This window comes from Mustela nigripes, chromosome 6, assembly GCF_022355385.1.
Source record: "Mustela nigripes isolate SB6536 chromosome 6, MUSNIG.SB6536, whole genome shotgun sequence".
Lineage (NCBI taxonomy): Eukaryota > Metazoa > Chordata > Mammalia > Carnivora > Mustelidae > Mustela > Mustela nigripes.
The window spans coordinates 91985835-92006768 of NC_081562.1; the positions used below are offsets into that span (position 1 = coordinate 91985835).

Genomic DNA, 20934 nt, shown 5'->3' on the forward strand with positions numbered 1-20934 from the left:
GCTTCTCTCTTTTCCTCTGACTGCCTGTCCCCTGCTTGTGCACTGTGTGTCAAATAAAAACAACAACAAACGAAAACACAACCACCCTAACAGGCAAGGGGCACCTACCTGGGTGGCTCAATGGTTAAGGGTCTGCCTTCCACTCAGGTCATAAAGGCAAGGTTCTGGGATTGAGCCCTGCATAGGGCTCCCTGCTCAGTAGGGAGTTGGCTTTTCCCTGCCTCTGCCTACTCCCCCAACATGCTCTCTCTACTCTCTATTTCTCTCAAATAAATAAATAAAATCTTAAAACAAAACAAAACACCAAATACATGCGTTATCTAGCTGCCTCTTTAAATGTTCCCTCTTAATGGGGAGAATGGGGAGTCCAGTTAGAAGGCCAGTGCAGTAATCCAGGGGAGAAATAATTTGATTGGGGTTCAAGGACAATCAGATATGTGAGATGAGGGAGACAAAGAAGTCAAGGACTTCCAGGTTTCTAGCCTGGGAAGCTGGTTGGTTATGGGTTGTACTTCACAGAAGTCAGGGAACCTAGGTAGAGGAGGAAGCTTGTTTAGGAAGACAAAAAGTAAGTTTTAGACATGTTAAATTGAGGTGACTAGCTAACTGGGGGCAGGGGGAGTGGGGGTCAGGAACATCCAGGTAGAAATATCTAATAGGTTGTTGAATATACAAATCTGCCAATGAGGAACGAAATATACAGTAGAGATTGAGTCCTTCTCCAACAACCCTTAAAATACAAAACCAACATTTACAGTACTTACATATTATTATTTATTAAAACAACCTGCCACTTCACCTAGGAATCGCTTTTTGTCAGGTTGTATTCTAGGTTATTCTCTCAATTTAATTTTTACCAAGGTCTAAAGGGTTATTATTTTTGTTTTACAAATGAAAACACTAAGGTTCGGAGAAGTTAAGTGATTTGCCCAAAGTCACATAGCGGAGCCGTGTTCGAATCCGATTATTGCTTAATTCTAAAATCTACTTTTGATCTCTTACTACTCCATCTTTTTAAAGGTCCTACTTGGTAAAAACGTGAGCAGCAAGCCCCTCAGCAAAAAACTAAACAAACTGTACCTACCAGGTCCTGACCTGAGCAGAATTCACTAAAATGGCTCCCCTACCGGGCGCTGGCTCTTTTACGTCATCATACTGCGCTGCGGCCACTCGCGCACCACGTCGGAAAGGAGCTGGCAGGCAGATGGCGAGGTCCCAGGCCAGGGGGCGTGCCCTAGTCATCCCTGGCGCAAGATGGCGCTGCCTTTTGCACGTTCGTTTTGCTCATGCCGCTGGGGAGCCAAACGGTTGGGGGTTGCCGCCGCCGAAGCCCGCAGAGGTAAGATTATTTCCTTTTACTCTCTTTTATCTCCAAAATGGTTACCGTTATTCCCGGGAGCTCCTTTGGTTCATTTCCCCTCCCCATCTGCGTTGGTCTTGGAGTCCAAACAGGGGGCACAATTTTTTTTTTTTTTTCTATCCCGAGGGGTCCGAAGGTCCATATTAAAGTGCCCCACTTTTGCCCGCGTGACATTCTCTTTCCCATGTACTCATGAACTCATGACTGCCTTTCAGATCGTAATGTGTATGTATCCCTAGTTGTGGGGTACTAACTGCCGTCGTCATCCAGTCTCTCTGCTCTTCTCACAGGCTTCAGCTTCAAACTGGACGAAAGAACGGCCCACAGCAGTCTAGCGCTCTTCAGAGGTGATACAGGTGTCAAATATGGCATAGTGGGATTGGAGCCCACCAAGTTGGCCCTGAATGTGGAGCGCTTCCGGGAGTGGGCTGTGGTGCTGGCAGACACAGCGGTCACCAGTGGCAGGCACTACTGGGAGGTGACAGTGAAGCGCTCCCACCAGTTCCGGATAGGAGTGGCAGATGTGGACATGTCCCGGGATAGTTGCATCGGTGTTGACGATCGTTCCTGGGTGTTCACCTATGCCCAGCGCAAGTGGCACACCATGTTGGCCAGCGAAAAAGCCCCTGTTGAAGGCATCGGGCAGCCAGAGAAGGTGGGGCTGCTGCTGGAGTATGAGGCCCAGAAGCTGAGCCTGGTGGATGTGAGCAGGGTTGCTGTGGTTCACACGCTTCAGACAGATTTCCGAGGTCCAGTGGTACCTGCCTTTGCCCTTTGGGATGGAGAGCTGCTGACCCAGTCAGGGCTTGAGGTGCCTGAAGGCCTCTAGTATGTCCATTGCTGGAGTCCCTAATCATGCTCTCAATCATTCTCTGAAAGTGTCTGAAACCTTTTAATTTTGCCACCGCACAGTGTCTCATTTTGGAAATGCAGTGTTGGGTTCTCTGTGCAATATCTTAGTCTTCTTCCTCTCCCATACCCTGTGAAAACTGGGCATACAGCCACCCTTCCCCATCCCCAAATTACTGCTGATTTCCCAAGCTATCATGTGTGTACTTGGCCTGACTGGCTTCCTTTAGCTCCTCTGCTTCCTTGTACCCAGAGCTTTCTCAGACTGCATTCAGTCCTGGGGTGTTAGCTTTGAACTTTGAATTTATTCATCACTGTGATACCTCTGCCTCCTTTTGCCCCATATAATACCCCCCCTCCCCACCTTGGGGCACTACAGGATCTCTCCAAGAGTAAATCCTTTCTACCTCTGGCTGGAGGAGTGGTGCAGTCAGTGACTTGGACCTTTCTTTCTATAGCACATAGAGTCTGGGCTCTGGATCCCTCAGGAAGTGCTTCACTGTGTCTGAATGAAATAGGGCCCTCCTTCCCCAGTACCTCAGTGCCAGACTCTCAGCCCCACACAGCTGCAGCTGTCACCACCCAGAGTCCGTTTGCCTTAATCTGCACACCTCTGACATTTGGTCAATCTCTTAGAATCACTGGGCTAGTTACAACAGTGACCAAAGGAGATAAGATACTTTTGCCACAGTTGGAACTTCCAGAGGGAGGAGGGAGGCCTGAAGTCTTGCACAACCCATTTTGGGGCCTGCTTAGTCCCAAACCCTCATGTATTGCCACCTCTCCCTCCCCGCCCCCCCCACAACCTGACCTCTGGCAGGTGAATACAGTTAACCTACAGTAATATTTAGGGTTGAGGAAAACGTGGTGGGGTGAGTATATATGTGAAATAGGTATTCTCAGGCTCTGACCTTGCAGTTCCTTCTTATCCTCCTTTCTGATGGTGATGCGGCTGGATACCCCAAAGGGAGAGGGATAAGAACTGGGTTTAACAACAATAATAATTTGTGTAATTAAAGTTTATTTGAGCACAAAATACTTTCTCTGTCTATAAAATTAGCAGTAGCAGCAGTACTTTCAAGCCAAGGAGGGCAGACCTGTCCAGACTGTTAAAACCTGGTACATGGCTGTCCTACTTCCTCTTTGGACATATACCTGTGCATGGTGGCTAGGGCCCCTTTTCCAGAGTATCTCTGTCTCTCTCATGATGGTTTCTTTAGGGGAGGGAGAGGGGACCTGGGCGAAGACCTGGGATGATTCTGAGTGGGCCAAACCATTAGGCTGTACCTTGAAGAAGCTCATCGTCTCCATGGATTGCTGTACTGCATGTGTCCACCAAGGCACTTCTCTAGACTCTGTCTGTCAAGGGAATGGGGTATTTTCACTCTCACAGAAAGCGGTGGCCTAAGTCTTGGTCCCCACTGAAGCAGTGTGGCTGTCCATAGCATGTTTGGTGGTTATGGATTGAGTGTGTGGCCAGCTCGTGCTTTTCTTCGAGCAGGGACCATGTGCATGTCCCAGGCTCACACCATGCTCTCTAAGTTCTCTTTGGACAGGGCTTCTGCCGCTGCCTCGGCCTGAGTCTCCGATGGTGTGTAGGAGTCCTGATAATCCTGAAGCAGCTTCACCACCTCTAGGTGGTTGAACTGCACAGCATCATCCAGGGGAATGTTGCCCCACCTAAAAGGAACCAAGATCAGGATCAGGGAAAGAAGACAGTGACAGTGCTCTGGTCACACTACATGACTGGGGTGGCTGGAGGGCACAGGGAGAGAAACTGTGCCCAGACTCCACCCCCGCCCCTGCCACCTCCAATTTTAGCTTACTCTTACCTGTCCTTGACAAAAGGATTCACTTTGCAAGCTTCAATCAGGAACTTAACAACTTCAATATGTCCTAGGAATATGAGCAGAAGGAAAATGAGATGGTATAGATAGATCCTCAACCTTTTGGTGTTAGCCACATTAGACTTTGGCAGCTGAAGTCTGAACCAAGAGGGGTGGGGGAAAGGCCTCTTCCCATTGTGCTCCCTGTGGCAGCCAATAATAGTTGGCCTGAAGACTGCAGGGCATCTGGACAAAACTAGTTGCTGCCCCTGTAACCTTATGGGCATAGACAATAGGGAGTACTCTTCATAGAAAAGAAATGGTCTTGGGGTGCTTAGCAGGCTCAGTTGGTAGAGCATATGACTTTTAATCTCAGGATTGTGAGTTTGAGCCCCACACTGGGAGTAGAGTTTACTTTAAAAAAAAAAAAAAAAAGGTATAAAATATTTTTTAAAGAGAGAAAAAAAAAAAGGATCTTAAGCTCTGGTTCCCCTTTTATTTAACCTTCAGATACCTTCAGCTGCAGCAACATGCAGGGCTGTGCGGGAGTCATAGTCTTTCTGTTCCATGTCCATGGCTGACAAGGCAAACCTGAGAGTAGTGGAAAGCAGCTGGAGTTACCCAAATTAGTCTAGAATCACTAGTGTCTTTTCTGAAGTGGGGTTCCGACTAGATGGGTTCCAGAAAAAATAAAACAGGCTCACTAAGATCTGTAGACCCTGCATAATCATGTTCCATACCCAGATGAGACTGTTACTCCCAAATCAGACAGGGGTGTGATGCTTCCAGAAACATCACTGCCTACCCTTGGAAGGTGCCCAGCACATGTTTGTTGATGTTGGTGATCTACTTGAGGCAGGGTGCTTACTTCCCTCCTAGGACTCTGCTCTTAGCACCCAGATTAATCATAACATGGCTGCCATTATTTAAATTCGTATCACATGGCAGTCACTGTACTTAAAACAATCTCATTTAAATGCAGTCTGTATCCATTCTATCTGGCTCTAAAGCTGAAGCCTTTAACTATTTTGCGGTGTTGACTCCTAATGAGATCTCTGATCAGGAGTATTTTACTGTGTTTATTTGGTACCTTCGAAGGGCTGAGACATCTCCACTATAGGCAGCAAATAACAGGTTCACCACAGTCTTGTTCTGGAAAACAAATTCCCACCTGAGATTAACTGCGACTTTGGGCTCACCCATGCTCAGCTCTGTCCTGTGACCCTTCTCCAAAGATGCTTAGCCAAGGGTATTGCTAAACCACTAATGGAATGTTCTATTCTGAAATAGTCTTACAAGCCACCTGGGGTTTTCCTTACCCGAACTTCTCCCCCTTCACGCCGTGGGTCTAACTTTCGAGCACAGTGCCTCAGGTTGTCGTAGTTGTGGAAATTGAACAGAGACACCAGCTTCTAGAATTGTAAGCCAAAGAGATCGATTATTTACTCCCTGCACTCACTAGGAGCTCAAAATTTTTTCATTTACTCATTCAAAATCATTAAGATCTTCAGGCAAAATAACTCACCTGGCAGAAGCTGATGCCCCTATGGCTGTTCCCTAGCTTGTCCAAGGGAGGTGACAGACACATCATTCCCATGACATTGGGCACCACTAGGAGGATGGCTCCTGATACAGCTGACTTGGCCGGCAGGCCCACCTTGGAGATAAAATTGAGACTGAGGATAAGCTAGTGGTGCCCTCAAGTCTGGATTAATAAATTCGTCTATTCCAAATGACTGCACAGGCAAGGTCATGTCCACCTCAACCTCTTGGCTTGTTAATTAGCTTCTTACTCCTTACTCCTTACTTACTCCTTACTCCTCCCCTGTTCTATCTCCTTTAAACTTGTGGCTTCAGTAAGAAAATACTTGTTGAGTGTCTATGCTGTGCCTGATGCTGCCCTAGAACTAGGATAGTCTCTTGACTTCATGCTGGTGGTAGGAGATGGACGATCAAGAGACAAAAAGAATCACAGCTTATGAGATAACACAGGAGGAAAGAAGCAGAGTGCTGCAATAGAGAAAGCAGTCGGAGGGGGGCCTACTGGAGACAGGATGGTCAGCAGAGCCTCTCTGAGGAAGGGACCTCTACACCGAGGCCTAGAGGAGAAGTGCCAGGTACATGGAGGGTGGCAGAAGTGGGGTTCAGAAGCCACAACATCATGTATTAATGTGTTTGAGGAACTCGGTGTGTTTGACAGACTTGCCTAAGGACTCTCAGCCCAACTGCCAGACTAGGAGCTACGAAGGAGAGGCAGGAACAAGCTTCCAGCCTCTACCTTCAGAGACTCCATGGCCTTACTTCTTGGCTCCAGACCAGTAGCAAACGATGGCAGGGCTGGAAGCACTCACATGGAAGGCAAACTGGCCTGAGAAGTCATACATGCCGCAGGAGTGCATGAGGCTGAGGGTGTTGCGCACTGCTTCAGCACTCAGGACGCTCTCTCCTGTGATGGGGCAGATCCCGCCATTGGCCAAGGTGGCTGCCATGACACTGCCTGACTCACAGGTCACTTCCACTGAGCACAGCTGTAGAGACAAGGCAGAGGGGTGGGTGCAATGTGGACCATGAACACCATGTTCTTGGGCACAGAGCCACGTTCTTGGCCTCCTGATCTTTCAGAAAGTTCCCCTGGTGTTTCTGAAGGACACCAAAACCACTGGAGAGGACGCATCCCTCATGTGGGTCAGAGCAAGGATGGCGGACTGTCCTATTCCTTTGGCCCTGAGCTGAACAGCAGTGTGTGCTCACCTGGAAATAGAGGTCGAGGGCTGCCATCATGTCCACCCCCTTAGGAAAGCACTGTAAGGAAGAAGAAGGGAGAACATTTCTTTTCAGGCCATCAGCAAACCCTGTCACACTGCCAGGATCTCAATCGAAGTCCCCAAACCCATGTGCCCTTCCACCAGCTGCAGAATTCGCAGGGACTTTCTCTACCAGCCTCTCCCAGTTACCTTCTTTTCCTTTAGATAATAGCCGATGGCATAATTCCGATCGCCTGTTTCCTTCTCTGACTGGAATCTGAAGCAAACACCCAATTTAGTACTTGATGGTTGAGGGGTGAGTTTTAGGAGAAGGGGAAAAAATACCTTCCCTGAGAGAGACAGAACTAGATCACACGTGTCAAACTAAATCAGCCCCCAAATAAATCCTCACGGAAATCATGGAGAAAACTACTGACCCTGAGCAAGCACTGGACATAGCTTTACTGTTAAGTGTGAAAAAGAAACTCCCAACCCCCAAATTGTCTAGTCATCTAGTTTGGAGAAACTGATGAGGAGGTTTCTGGCTTGGAGAGGCTTGGCAAGAAGGGCTTGGGAATAAACCCTCACACTGCCTCTCTAAATACTAAAGAGAAATGGAAGAAATTATTTTACAAGATAAACCAATATCAATGAATTGGCTCAGAGGAAGCTGGGTAGCCAAAATTCTCCTGGATTTCTTCCTCTTAAGATTCTATCATCCCCCTTCTCTATGGCAAGTGCACATATCCCACAATGTATTCGGCCAATCCCGCAAACGGGGCCTTACGTGGCATTGCTGAAACCCATGTATTCGTTCCCAGCCATTTTGTTCAGATACTGCAGCACCTGAAAGAGGAAAGGGGGCATGAAAGGCATCACATGGGTGAGGACCCCTACTGAACACATACTAGCCTGATGAAGCCTTCTGAATTTCTAAGTCATTATCCCAGCAGAGACTCAGGAGTCTTTCCCCTCTGAGGCCATAGATTCCCACGCCTCTGGAAATAAGGCTTCTAGTAGTATGGGCTGGTGCACTATCAGAGTGGAGTCAGAGCTGAGCACTGGGGTAGGGGGAGGGGACAACATGCTATGGAGAAAAGCAGCCAGGAGCTGAGTAGCAAGGGAACTTACAAAATCAAACTTCTCTGCTTTGTTACAGTCCATCTGCAGAGAGAGGGAGAGAGAGAGAGAGATCGAGATCGAGAGATCAATCAGCATTCCAAGCCTAGGATGACAGGGGAGTGTCAGGAGGACTTAGTGGAGTTTAATTGCCACTGGGAATATTTTACATTTTACAATGATGATTTTTTTTTTTACGACTGATATATATATGGAGGGGTATGCCTACATATCTAGTGATCTTAAAAACCAAACCATTTAGATTTTATTATCAAGTAATGAGTACAGATAACTTCAGCCCATCCATGAGTCTCACCCATCTGAGTCTCACTTCCAATTCCATTCTCAATCCCAGGCCTCATCCCTGCCTCTCACTTCCATTGTCCTGAGTCCAGTCCTGTCCCCAAGTCCCACTCCAATTCTGATCCCCATCCCCATCCCTTACAGCCCAGGCTGGCGCCGTACTTTAAGATATCCCTGACTCCCATTGCTATCTCCAATGGGATTAACAGGAATGGGATAAGAGGTGTGTTGCACAGAATATTGTTATATAGATTATATTGATAACCAAAATAAAGCTGAAGATCTTAGCTAAGAGTCAGGTCCAATAAGGCCTACTTCAATGGGAATAGGATGAGGCAGGTGCGGGTTATAGGGCTGCAGGCAGAGGTAACCCAGGGCAAGGGAGAGCTTGAGCCTGGTCTCCCACCCCACCCCCACCACACCCTGTTGCTTCCTACACATGTCAACTATAGTGTCAACACCATAGGGACACTGACACCTGAGTCCCTGGGGGGAGGGTTCCTAACACCACCTTCCTCAGGAGGGGCTGTGATTGGCTCTGGAATGTTGCTGCCCACACTGTTCTCAGGTTCTTGCTCAAGCCCTGGGAGACCTACAGCTGACAGGCCAGCCTGATGCCCTTGCTCAAGGCCAACTCACAGTTTCAGGTGACGTGAATAGCTGCCCTGGCCTGGCCATTCACCCTTCTTTTTGTGTCCCTCACCCAGAAGTGGCCAATCAGTGCCCAGTAGTGCTGTCCTCCCCCTGTATCTGGCATGTGGCCCTTGGTCCTAGGCAGGGGTCAAGACCTGCTCACTTCTCTAAGGGCCAGGAAGCTCTGGGCTCCAGACTCATGGGTGAGGGCAGAGGTATAGTTCCTTTTACTAACATCTTCAATATATGTGGTCGTTGCTGTGCCCTCACTGCCACCTGGAGACCCTCAAAGGAATCAAAGACCCAGTAATCCCCCTGAAGAGCTGGGCAGATATGAGGAATATAGAAACAAGGGGATTTAGAGAACAGTACCTTCCAGAAGGCTAGGATGGCACTGACCTTGATCAGGGAGCTCACGACAATGGCACCAGCATTGACCATGGGGTTATGGGGGATTCCTGGGGAAATACAAACCACCCAGTCTTATTAGCCACTGTGCAAAGCCTCCTTTACAGCCTGCCCACTCTGCAGGCTAGACAAATCTTTCTTTGCTGGGGAGGATAAAATGACAGAACTGACCAGGAAGGTCAGGGAAACAAATAGGGCTGCAGGGGTAGGTGGGAATAAGAAGGGGGACACCTATGAGTCTGACCTGAGCTCTGGTGGCACTCACCTTCCTCATTGAGAGAGAGCTTGTTGTAGCGTAGGCCACTGGGCTCCTTGCCCACAAACTTGTGCACGTAGTCAGTGCCGAGGGTGCTGATGGAAATGGCATAGGTGAGGGGCTTCACACAGGACTGCAGGCAGAAGGGAATCTTTGTGTGGCCCACGGAGTGCCTGCAGCAGACAGGTGCCGTGAAAAGGATCAGCCTATGTTCTGCACCTGTGCCCTGCCTCCCCATCCTCTCACCAGGCATCTCACCGCTGACCATCCACAGTGCACAGGGAGACACCCCACAGGTCCGGGTTAGACTTGGCCAGCTGGGGAATATAGGCTGCCACCTGGGCGTGAGTGGGGAGAGAAAACAGAATGGGGATATGGATGTAGAGAGGGGAACAGAGCTGAGGTTCAGGGTCAGGAAACTCTTTTAGATAAAAGTGAGAATTCTGTCTTCTGCAGGGCAACAGGGTTCCCTCCTGCCTGTTGTTCCCAGGGACACCCAAGTCTTAAGTCTAAGAAGGCTTTATCTTTCTGTAGCCTTATCCCGATAGAGATGGCAGTAAAGCCTACAGAAGGTAAAAAGTAGAGAATTTTGGGGTCAGCTTCCCTTTTTGGGTCTTGGGCTTAATTACCCTACAGGTCTCCTTCAAAGTTCTATTGAATCCTTCATGCCAGTTGTCCCCTTTGGAACTTTGGCTTCCCTCCTCTGCTCTAGAAATCACATGTATAGAAATACATAAAACCCTTGTCCCCATTTTTAGAGATTCTGCTTCTCATCTCTCAATCATGGATTCCCAGCCCCCAGAAATTTCCAAGAAGCAAGGCATATCTGGCCCAGAACCCTTGTCCCGCCCTTAGTCCCCTGGCCCTCACTTTGCCTCCAGTGAGCTCTTTGGCATCTTCAAAGATGCGATCCACATGGCTCGTGAACTCCTCAAAATCAGGAATGACAAACTTCCTTCGGAATGCCTGGGTCAGGAGCACAATGTTGCTGCTCACACACCTGGATCCCAGACACGATGGGGTTAGGGGGCTGGAGAGATGCAGCTGTGACTCACTCCAGAGCCAGGGAAGTCAGGAATAAGGAGAGTGTGAGTGGTCATTAGGTTTGGGACCAACAGCTGTTATATGACCTTTGGCACATTACTTTATCTTTCTGGGTCTCAAGTTTCTTTTGCCCCTAAAATGAGGGGTGGCAATGAGGTGGAAAGATAGCCCAAGACACAGTGTCTTAGGATATGAGGAAAAAAAATAAGTACTCAAATAATATGTACAGTGGGTCACCTTAATATTTTTAAAAATTCCTAAATCATATAAGTATATTTACATATATTCCTATATGTACATAAATGCATAGGACATTATCTATAAGATACCCACTAATCTGTCAACAATGCTTCCTTCCAGGAAAAGGGACTGGGGTTGGGGAGACAGGGAAGGGAGAACATGTATTTCTATGTTGTTTGCACTTTTAATAATGAGTATGTGAACATTCATATGTTACTTGTATAATAAATAAGTAATACATTGAGGAGTTGGACTTGATCCAGTCCCCAGGAGCCCTCCCTGCTGTCATAGTCTATGTCCACAGAACAGTTCTGAGAATGGTGCCCTTGACTGTGGGGCCCTCACTTTTGGAAGAGATCTCGGTCCAAGAGGCCACCACTGCTGGACTCTCGAACCATGCGACGCATCTGGCTCATGCAGTCCCGGAGCCGGGGATCTGATGTCTGCAGTCCAGTGGCCTTCAGTGCCTTTAGGGGAAAGAATAAGCCTGGTAAGGTCAACTACAAGGACAGTAATGCAATCCTAACCTTCTTTCCCAATGGATAACAATTAGCTCAACCCCAACTACTATGACAAGTGGACCAAATGGGTTTGCAGACTAAGAAAGAAGGAAAGGTGCAGGGTTGAAGGCTGATAAGAGTTTCCTGCCCTTTTTCATCAAGGCAGCTGGTTTCTGAACCCCTTGGGTCAAAGTTTCAAACTAAGAATATGGATTGAGTCCGAGGGTTTAATCTTTCCAGCCTGGAGCAGAGATGGGATTGCCTTATGAGCCTTGATATCTACTGCCATCTCCTACTTTTCACCCTCATGAGGCAATGTGTTAGCTGCCCTACACTTCCTGTCCTCCTTTTCCTGCTTTGCAGAGATCCTGCGGGCTCAGCATTCTGAGAAGATAAGAGAGGAACTTACGGTAGTGAACTTGTGGATAGGGATTCGTTCCTGTCCTTCAGCAATAGTGTAGAAGAGCAGATCACCCAGGCGGGATAGCATGCCACTCTCTGATGAGTCACTGTTCGGGGGCAGAGATAGGAAAGGAGGAGAGGAACATGAGAACTCTCTGCTTATCCTCCTCGAACATGGCCTTATAAATAGGTAGGTGTCCTAGGGACACCAAAGTGGTTCAGTCGGTTAAGCGTCTGCCTTCCTTCAGCTCAGGTCATGATCATAGGGTCCTGGGATTGGGGGAGGGGGGGGGTCCCTGCTCAGCGGGGAGCCTGCTTCTTCCTCTGCCCCTCCCCCTTGTGCTCACTCTCTCACTTGCTCTGTCTGAAATAAATAAAATCTTTAAAATAAATAAATACATAAACAAACAAACAAACAAATAGGTAAGTGTCCTCACTCTACCTCACTCAACCCTCCTGCCTGAATCATTTGATCTCTCCCTATACTTCCAGCTTTCACATCTTTCCTGGGAGGTCTTAAATCTTACTCTCTAGCTTTCTTTTGTTTCTAACTTTCAGACCTTTATTTCTAGCTGCCTTCTAGACACTTCCATTTCTAGATGTCCTATAGGCACTGCCAACTCAAAATGTCCAAACTTGATGTTATCTCACCTCCCTCCCTCTGCTCCTCTTCCTGTGCTCCCCATTTGGGTTAATAGTGGTATCACACACCCTGGTGCCAAGCTGGAAACTTGAAATCATTTGGAGAGTTCCCATACCTTACATCCACGTTCAGTTGGTACCCCACATTATGGTGACCACCATAATGTCTCTCAAATCCACCCTCTTTTCTTCTCCTATGCCAGCATGGTATAGTAGAAAGAACCGAATTTGCCCCTTAGAAGCTGTGTGACCTTAATAGGGTTAGTAAATCAGATTATTTAATCTTGCTGAACCTCCTTCCTCATCTGTAAAATAAGGGTAACAATGTCTACTTCACATGGGTGAAGTAGGCTTAATTAACATACCATTTTGCGAAAAAGTCTTTCACAAAGTAAATGCTCAGTAAACCATGTCTCTTTATTAGCAGTCCACATTGTCTATTCCCTAACTGTTACTACACTCCCTTGACTTCCAACCCATCTTCCACCATGTGCCAGTTCTTTCTAAAACTCAAATATCAGAGTGCCTGGGTGGCTCAGAGGGTTAAAGCCTCTGCTTTCAGCTCGGGTCGTGATCCCAGGGTCCTGCGATTGAGCCCCTCATCGGGCTCTCTGCTCAGCAGGGAGCCTGTTTCCCTTCCTCTCTCTCTGCCTGCTTCTCTGCCTACTTGTGAACTCTGTCAAATAAATAAATAAAATCTTTAAAAAAAAAAAACAACTCAAATATAATTTCTCTACTCAAAAACCTTTGATAGTTCCCCAGTGTCTACAAAATAAGTTCTTATTTCTTGGTTTGGCACTCAAGGCTCTTTAAAACCTGCCAACAGGGGCACCTGGGTGGCTCATTTGGGTAAGCATCGGACTCTTGGTTTTGGCTCAGGTCGTGATCTCATGAGTTATGAGCCCTGAGTTGGGCTCCGTGCTTGGTGGGGAATTTTCCAGAAGAGTCTCTCCCTCTGCCTCTCCACCACATGCACACACTCTCTCTCAAATAAATAACTCTTAAAAACAAACAAACAAACAAAAACAAACCAGGCCTGCCAACCTTCCTTTCCTATTCTCCACCATGCCCTGACACTCCAGTTATGCCAGATAATAGGTAGGTGTCCAAATGGGCCAGGCATTGTCAGCGTTCCTGGCCTTTGCTTATGCTGCAACTTCTGTATGAAATGACCTTTTTCTCCTTCACTTGGGACAGTCCTGCTCATCCTTCAAGGTCCAGACAAATATACTAATTCTGTAAAGACTTCCTCAAACCTCCCAATATTGTTTATACTGCTGGTATGACACAACCCACCATCTTATTGACAGAAGGATCTCCCTTGCTCCACTGTTAGGTCTTTGTGATTTTTTTTTTTAAGACACTACATTCATTATTTTTCTAAATTAGAAGTGCATTGCAAAATCTAAACAGATGATATTTTGGATTATAGATTAAATTCAGAAAAGATGTAAAAATTTCCCTTTTTTAAAAAGATTTTATTTTTAAATACCCTCTGCACTCAATGTGGCGCTCAAACTCGTGATATGGAGATCAAGAGTTGCATGCTCCACTGACTGAGCCAGCCAGGTGCCCCAAGATGTAAAAATTTCTTTTTCTTTTTTTTTAAGATATAAAGATTTCTAATTCCAATTCTCCCAATTTTTTTTAAGGCTTTATTTTCCACACCCCCACCCATTTTGCCCATTCTCCCACCCCTCCCTCTTCATACATCTTTATCTCTCTCTATATATATATATCTATATAGATCTAAATATATATCTATATAGATCTAAATATATATCTATATAGATTTATATAGATATACATCCCTCTATAAATTTTTGCCTTCCTAACATTGAGCAAAGTCCCTAACACATAGTGGGTCTTCAATAGAGAATTACCAATTTACATTTCTAGGAAGCTTCCTGTTTCCCCAAATCTCTCTTTTGCTGGCTTATAGTGCTTAAAATTTCAGGTACTGAAGACTTCTTGGTTTTCATGAATTCCGCTACTAATATGCCAACAGATTTAGAGGAAATATTTTTTCAGATCATTCCAAACATGACAGGTAATTGAAATTAAGATCCTTTAAAACTCTTTGACCCAACAATTTGACTCTGGGTATTTATCCTGTAAGTGTATACTTACACACCTGCAAAGTAACATATTCACATTTATTGTATTGTTAGTAATAGTTAAGACTGGAAATGATCTAAATGTGCATCAACAGGGAACTAGCTAGGTAAATTATGGTATATTCATGTAATGACATATTATGCAGTATAAAAAAATGAAATGAGAGAGTTCCTTAAGTACTGATATGGAATGTTATCTAAGATGTCATATTGCTGCACATCAGGCTCCCTCCTCCAGGCTGTGTTCTCTCTCTCGCTGTTTCTCTCTGTCAAATAAATAAAATCTTTAAAAAAAAATAAGATGTCATTTTAACTCAAATAAGCAAGCTGTAGAACCATGTTCATAGTATGGTACCATTTATGTTAAAAGAAAAAAGATATACTTCCCTCTTCAGGCACAAAATATTTCTAGAAGGATATATAAGAAACCTATTTAAAAAAAGAAAGAAAGAAAATTTTAAGTCTGATTTACCTTCCTCTAGGGTGATGAAGCAGGTGCTGGGCAAAAGGAGTAGGAGGGATATTGTCCACTACATATCTTTTTGCGTATTTTGAATTTTGAACCATATGAATATGTATACAGTATTTATTGAATATGGTATATATGAATATGGACATACTATCTATTAAAACAATGCATTAGAAAATAACAAGTCTCTCAAGAAACTTGGCATAGACGATGCATGTACATATTTAGGGCCAGGAGAATACCAGGAGAGGGGCATTTCTTTTTCTGAGGAAATCCAGTTGTCACACGAGGCCAGTGACTTTAGGGAGGACAGGATCCATGCAATGATAGAAGAAGGGTGAAAAAGCTATCTGAGGAATAAGTCAAGAAGGCTTTAGGGCAGGCCTCTCTGTGTCTGGAAGCTGAAGGAAGACAGGAAATTATGCCACACCACTAAGGTATCACAAGCCTTAAGTAAACTGCATACCCTTTGGCTCAAATATGGATTGATCTATAATATAATATGGGGGGGGGGGACAAGGTGCAGGACAATGTGTACAGCATGATGAACAGAAAATAATATCAACATGTATTTGCTGATACATGCATAAAATATCTCTAAAAGGTTATACAAGATACTGATGACAGTTGTCCCTGGGAAGCAAAATCTCCTAGGAATTTACTCTAAGAAATAATTGAGTAGATGCACAAGAATTTGCAGGAACCAGGCTGAAAATTGATTACATAAATTATGATGCCTCATATAATATAATCTCGAAATGGTTAAATAGCCACCATTAAAATGATGATATCACACATACATATTCAATATTAAAAACTGCTTGTAGCTATTGGGTGGCTCAGTTGTTAAGCATCTGCCCTCGGCTCATATCCTGGGATCAAGCCCCACATCAGGCTCCCTGCTCAGTGGGGTGCCCACTTCTCCCTCTCCAGCTCCCCCGTTTAAAAAAAGCTCTCCCGGGGCACCTGGGTGGCTCAGTGAGTTAAAGCCTCTGCCTTCAACTCAGATCATGATCCCAGGGTCCTGGGATCGGGCCCCATATCGGGCTTTCTGCTCAGTGGGGAGCCTTCTCCTCCCCGCCTCTTTCTGCCTGCCTCTCTGCCTACTTGTGATCTATGTCAAATAAATAAAATCTTAAAAATAAAAAAAATAAAAAAAAATAAGAAAAGCTCTCCCTCTTTAAAAAAAAGAAAAAAAAAGCTGTTCGTAAATGAAAACGATAGGTTACCAAAAATATGAATACTATGATCCTATTTGTGTTAAATTTTATATATACATATATAAGGTATATATGGATATATAGTGGGTTACCTCTATTATTGGGGTCCTTTATTTTCTTGATACTCTATCTTGTTTTTCTTTTATAACAAAAAATAAGAAAGCTAAATATTAAAAAACAAACAAGAACCCGAATAACAGGGCATTTTCTCTTTTCTCCTTTCCTTTCCCCCTCAAACACAAGAACCCCTCCCCATCATGGTATCACACTCCCAGAGCCCATGCCCTCCCAGTCCTTTCAACTCGTTCTGCCCAAGAGAACACCAGATCAAGGCCCTTACCACGAATTCCCTGGGAGCACAGAGAGTCAGAGGCAAGAGGATCAAGGTTCCCCAGAACATGTCTATCACCTGATTCCACTGGACAAGGAAGAGTGTGTGGAAGGAATCAGGGATACCCCTCGCTCCCCATCTCGCAGAAGGTTTTAAGGTGAGGGAGGTTAAGGCATTGCGCTATCCCACCATTTCTCCCATGGTGATTACTTGGGAAAAGTTGGAATAGAGAGTGGAATGAAAGAGAGAGGGCTAATTTTTGAAAGTTCAATGTTCCACATTTCCTTGAGAAGAGGCACGTATAGCCTAAAAATTAATAAGTAAATCATACCTTACTGGTCTGTTACCTGTCAGGACAGAGGCTCCAGTGGTGGTGAGACAGTCAGTGCTGTGTCTGTCTGGCTACTTTAATTATGATGTACATGTCTTTCTTTTTTTTTTTTTTTTAAAGATTTTATTTATTTATTTGACAGAGAGAGATCACAAGTAGGCAGAAAGGCAGGCAGAGAGAGAGAGAGGAGGAAGCAGGCTTCCTGCTGAGCAAAGAGCCCGATGCGGGACTCGATCCCAGGACCCTGAGATCATGACCTGAGCCGAAGGCAGCGGCTTAACCCACTGAGCCACCCAGGCGCCCCTGTACATGTCTTTCTGAATGTCATCAGTACATGTCAATGACAGGGAGATGGTCCATTTTTTGTTCCTGCTATAACAGAGCAAGAGCTACTTGGGCAGTGTCTACGTTGGCTTCTGGAAAGGACAAAATTTCCTTCTCAGCTCTGTCTGCATTTCGGAGAAAAGAGGCTCAGCCACCAAGTGTTCCTGGGTGGTGGAGAGAGGTGCAGCCTCTGGGGCAGAATAATAGCCCAAGGGAAGCAAACCTTTTATTATTATGATTTCTTTGTAAGAGAACCTTTTAAATCGGGGAGCCTGAGCTGCACAAACAACGGCTCTGACTGGGTCTGATTTGAGAAATCTGCATCTTGCGATTTTTTCCCTATTACGACTTTCCTCATTCAACAGCCAATTGGAAACTACCCTTATTCTACAGATTTGAGGGCCCTGACAACGCACACATCCAACACATAAGCAAACGACACACGCACATACCTGCGCACTAATAATACACGCGCATCACACATTACACGCCGAGGACATGCCGAACACAGACACACCATATAGCTGGACAGACCCAAGTACACCAAGACACGAGACGGGAGGCTGTTCCATACCCACTCATCCCCTAAAATACATCCGTGGACCTAGGAAGAGAGAGGGAGGGTGAGGATGCGCGGTGCGCACACGGCCCTGCACTCAGACACGTGCACCAAGCAACACTCCGCGCCCATCTGCGTTCCCAGTTAAGTACGCACCTTGGACAGGCACCATCCCGAGGACCGACCTGCCCAAACGCCCTCCCGGGCGGACGGCGTGTTACCGCCCGAGCGCGGCGGACCCAAAGCCCCAAATCTAAAGGAAAAGGCATCGCAGGCTAGTGAGCGAGGAGAAGAGAGGGGAGATGATATGCGCTCTCGGGGTAAAGGGACTCGGGAACTGGCGACAACGTCAGTGGGAGTAGCGAGCGAGCCTGTCCCCTGCCCCTGTCCCGCAAGCCTTACTGATCCTGGCGCTGCGGCTGGTGGCTGTGCGGCGTCTCCCTGCCCAGCGCCGCGGCCTCACTGAGGTGGTGCCGGACGCCCCCGCCAAGGAGAGGGCTCCGGCTCAGGTGACCCCAGCCTCCCAGCCAGCAGTGACTGCCGGCCCCGCTCAGCGCATTCTGCAGAGCCCTCATAGAGCGCATCCCCCCAGCGGGTCTCTCGCTCTGCCGGAGCGCCCGAGGAGTCTGAGCGCTGGTTGGAGGGAGGGCCGGAGGAATCGCGAACGCCGCAAGGTGGGGGGAGCTGGGTGTTGGAGTGCGGAGCCTAGGATGTGGAGAGGAGGGGTGGGGAGGGGCCCAGTGGGTGGGGTCCCGGAGCAGGGGGGGGGGCCGGTCCCTAAGTGTCTCGGACCATTGCGAAATGCACTCACGCGCCCCTATACAGGGGATGGGCGAGCAGTGGATAGGAGAGAAAATGGGGGTGGAGGGGCGTTTAGTGGGTGGTTAAAAAAGGGCGGTGCCCGAAGGTGGGATGGACAACGTCCAGATCCAATCATCGTGGAAGCAAAGACCTTGGGGGCGGAGAAAAGAGGAGGCTACCCAATGAGAGCAAGGCGGTGGGCCGTCCGCGAAAGCTCCGTGAATTCCTTCGTCCCGGTGCACCTAGCGGCGGCCTTGCGTGCGGACGTTGAGGGCGGGAAAGCCGAGGGTTGGGGCTTTGCGAAGCCAGGCGAGCTCCCGGAGGACGCGGCGGCGTTAGAACGATGGCGCTCTCGGAGAGAGCGGGGAGGAGTACCTGTCTACACTTGGATAAGAATGAGCCCTTTTCAAGAGGCCGCTTAGTGACCTTCAGCATTCGAAGGCCAGACCCGACCACAGTAACCCGCTGCGTCGAGCGGCATGGAGGTCAAATGAACGCCTCGTCTCCGGCACGCGGCATTGGTGAGTGAGGATTCTGATGGCCTGGCCGCAAAATAGCCCGACCAGAAACAGCCCCGGGCACTTCAGGGAGGGCCTGAGCTGGATGAAAAGGTCATCCTGATGGTTACTAGGTTGCCTGGGTTCTCATTTCAACTCTGACAGTCATTTGGCGCCTGTTTAGGACTTGCATGTTCTTGACTGGGCCCTTAACACATTTTATAAACCTTTACGTGCTCCCAAGATTTTAGGTATTTTTTTTTTAAAGATTTTATTTATTTATTTGACAGAGAGATCACAAGTAGGCAGAGAGAGAGGAGGAAGCAGGCTCCCTGCTGAGCAGAGAGCCCGATGCGGGACTCGATCCCAGGACCCTGAGATCATGACCTGAGCCGAAGGCAGCGGCTTAACCCACTGAGCCACCCAGGCGCCCGATTTTAGGTATTTTAATTGCTTGCCCCTGTATTCCTTACAGAAAAGAGGTGATCTAGAAAAAGAAATTTGGAAAACTAAGGAAATTTATCATTTGCAACTAGAAAAACATTCATCTGTGGTTTCGCAGTGCTTAACACAGCATCTGTGTGTAATAGAAACTCTGTAAATATTAGCTACCATCTAGTGCTTATGGTGGATTTTATATGGTCTATCACTCCCACTTACCAGAGACTTCAGAATAGTTACAGTTAGTCCCATTTAGAAGATGAGGAAACTAAGACTCAGAACTAGGACTTATTTGAACAAGGTAACCCAGTTGTAATTTAATATCAGAGATATCATTGTAATTTAGTATCAGTCAGGAATCAGACTCAGGTAAGTCTCTGACTACAAGGCTTTCTTTGTCATGAAGCTCTTCCCAAAATTAACCCATTGAATTGGATTATCCCAGGAAATGATCCTATCCCTAAAGGAAGGGTTTTATGTGAGAAACATTATGGTAAGGTACTGGGAGTTGTCTAGAGGCTGTATCACAAACCCTTTTCTTAAAAAAAAAAAAAAAAAATTTTTTTTAAGGGACCCCTGGGTGGCTGAGGTGGTTAAGTAACTGCCTTTGGCTGGGGTCATGCTCCTGGGGTCCTGGTATCAAGCCCCATGTCGGGCTCTTTGCTCAGCAGGGAGCCAGCTTCTCCCTGGCCATCTACCTGCTACTCTGCCTGTTTGTGCTCTCTCTGTCAAATAAATAAATAAAATTTTTAAAAATTTGTAATTTCTCCATCTAACGTGGGGCTCGAATTTACAACCCTGAGATCAAGGTTGCACACTACCTTCACTTTTTATTTAGGGATTAAAATGAGCATCAAGGGCATTTGGGAGAATAAATATCAAAACCATTTTCTGGTGTGTTTTGTAGAAAGGCAGTTCTCCTTTGCTTTGGTTAGGGATGGAGGGTTTTTTTTGGGTTTGAAACCAGATAGAGTGACCTTTCTTTTGTTTGTTTTTCCCTCTGGCGGTCATACCATATCTGCCCTATCTTCTATTGGGACTCTCTCTAACTCAGGAACTCTAACTTGCTCTCAGCTGCTTCCTGCTTGGCTTTGCCCATGACTTTAAGAATGTTCTGGTAGGGGCACCTGGGTGGCTCAGTTGGTTAAACGTCTGCCTTCTGCTCAGGTCATGATCCCAGGGTCCTGGGATGGAGCAGGAGTTCTGGCTTCTTGCTCAGCAGTATGTCTGTTTCTCCCTCTCCCTTTTCCCTCCAACACTTGCTTGTGCTCCCACTCCCTCAATAAATAAATTTTTTTTTTTTTAAAAGAGAGTTCTGGTAGTATAAACTCAAGCCAGCATTAGTTTTTCCAAATATAATAAAGCTAATCTTATCCTTTTCTCACAGGAATGTAATTTCTCTGAAGCGTTTTAAGCTATCAAGAAAGCGATACCATATGTTAGTATTTCTGAACATTACCTAGAAGTTATTTGCTTCCTTTTATTTCCTCCCCCTGCTTTTATGAATTAGCCTTAATT

At 46.5% G+C, this 20934-nt stretch overlaps 3 protein-coding genes across 5 annotated transcripts in view; 2 read left to right on the forward strand and 1 right to left on the reverse strand.

Annotated features, from left to right (window-relative positions):
* Positions 1 to 1162: 1162 nt before the first annotated feature.
* Positions 1163 to 3069, forward strand: SPRYD4 (SPRY domain containing 4). The gene is made up of 2 exons (XM_059403448.1): positions 1163 to 1339; positions 1651 to 3069. The coding sequence occupies exons 1-2, from the start codon at positions 1255 to 1257 to the stop codon at positions 2187 to 2189; spliced, it is 624 nt and encodes a 207-aa protein (XP_059259431.1). The 5' UTR covers positions 1163 to 1254; the 3' UTR covers positions 2190 to 3069.
* Positions 3070 to 3210: 141 nt separating this feature from the next.
* GLS2 (glutaminase 2) lies at positions 3211 to 18518 on the reverse strand. Of its 3 annotated transcripts, none has more exons than XM_059403444.1 (18): positions 18080 to 18518; positions 11692 to 11791; positions 11128 to 11249; positions 10369 to 10498; positions 9757 to 9836; positions 9508 to 9671; positions 9234 to 9292; positions 7911 to 7943; positions 7567 to 7625; positions 6990 to 7056; positions 6787 to 6837; positions 6387 to 6563; positions 5561 to 5692; positions 5355 to 5447; positions 5126 to 5187; positions 4550 to 4626; positions 4042 to 4105; positions 3211 to 3889 (listed from the first exon to the last, which is right to left on the reverse strand). In XM_059403444.1, exons 1-18 carry the CDS (start codon positions 18259 to 18261, stop codon positions 3733 to 3735), a joined length of 1809 nt encoding a protein of 602 aa, XP_059259427.1. In that variant the 5' UTR covers positions 18262 to 18518; the 3' UTR covers positions 3211 to 3732. The 3 variants fall into 3 exon arrangements, with proteins under 3 accessions (XP_059259427.1, XP_059259428.1, XP_059259429.1); XM_059403445.1 differs by lacking the exon at positions 18080 to 18518 and adding an exon at positions 17834 to 18073; XM_059403446.1 differs by lacking the exon at positions 18080 to 18518 and adding an exon at positions 17693 to 17715.
* A 232-nt stretch (positions 18519 to 18750) lies between these two features.
* Positions 18751 to 20934, forward strand: part of RBMS2 (RNA binding motif single stranded interacting protein 2) — a 96077-nt gene continuing 93893 nt past the window's right edge. The window contains exon 1 of the mRNA XM_059403455.1: positions 18751 to 18999. The gene's annotated coding sequence lies outside the window, so the exon portion shown is untranslated. The remainder of the gene's footprint in view (positions 19000 to 20934) is intronic.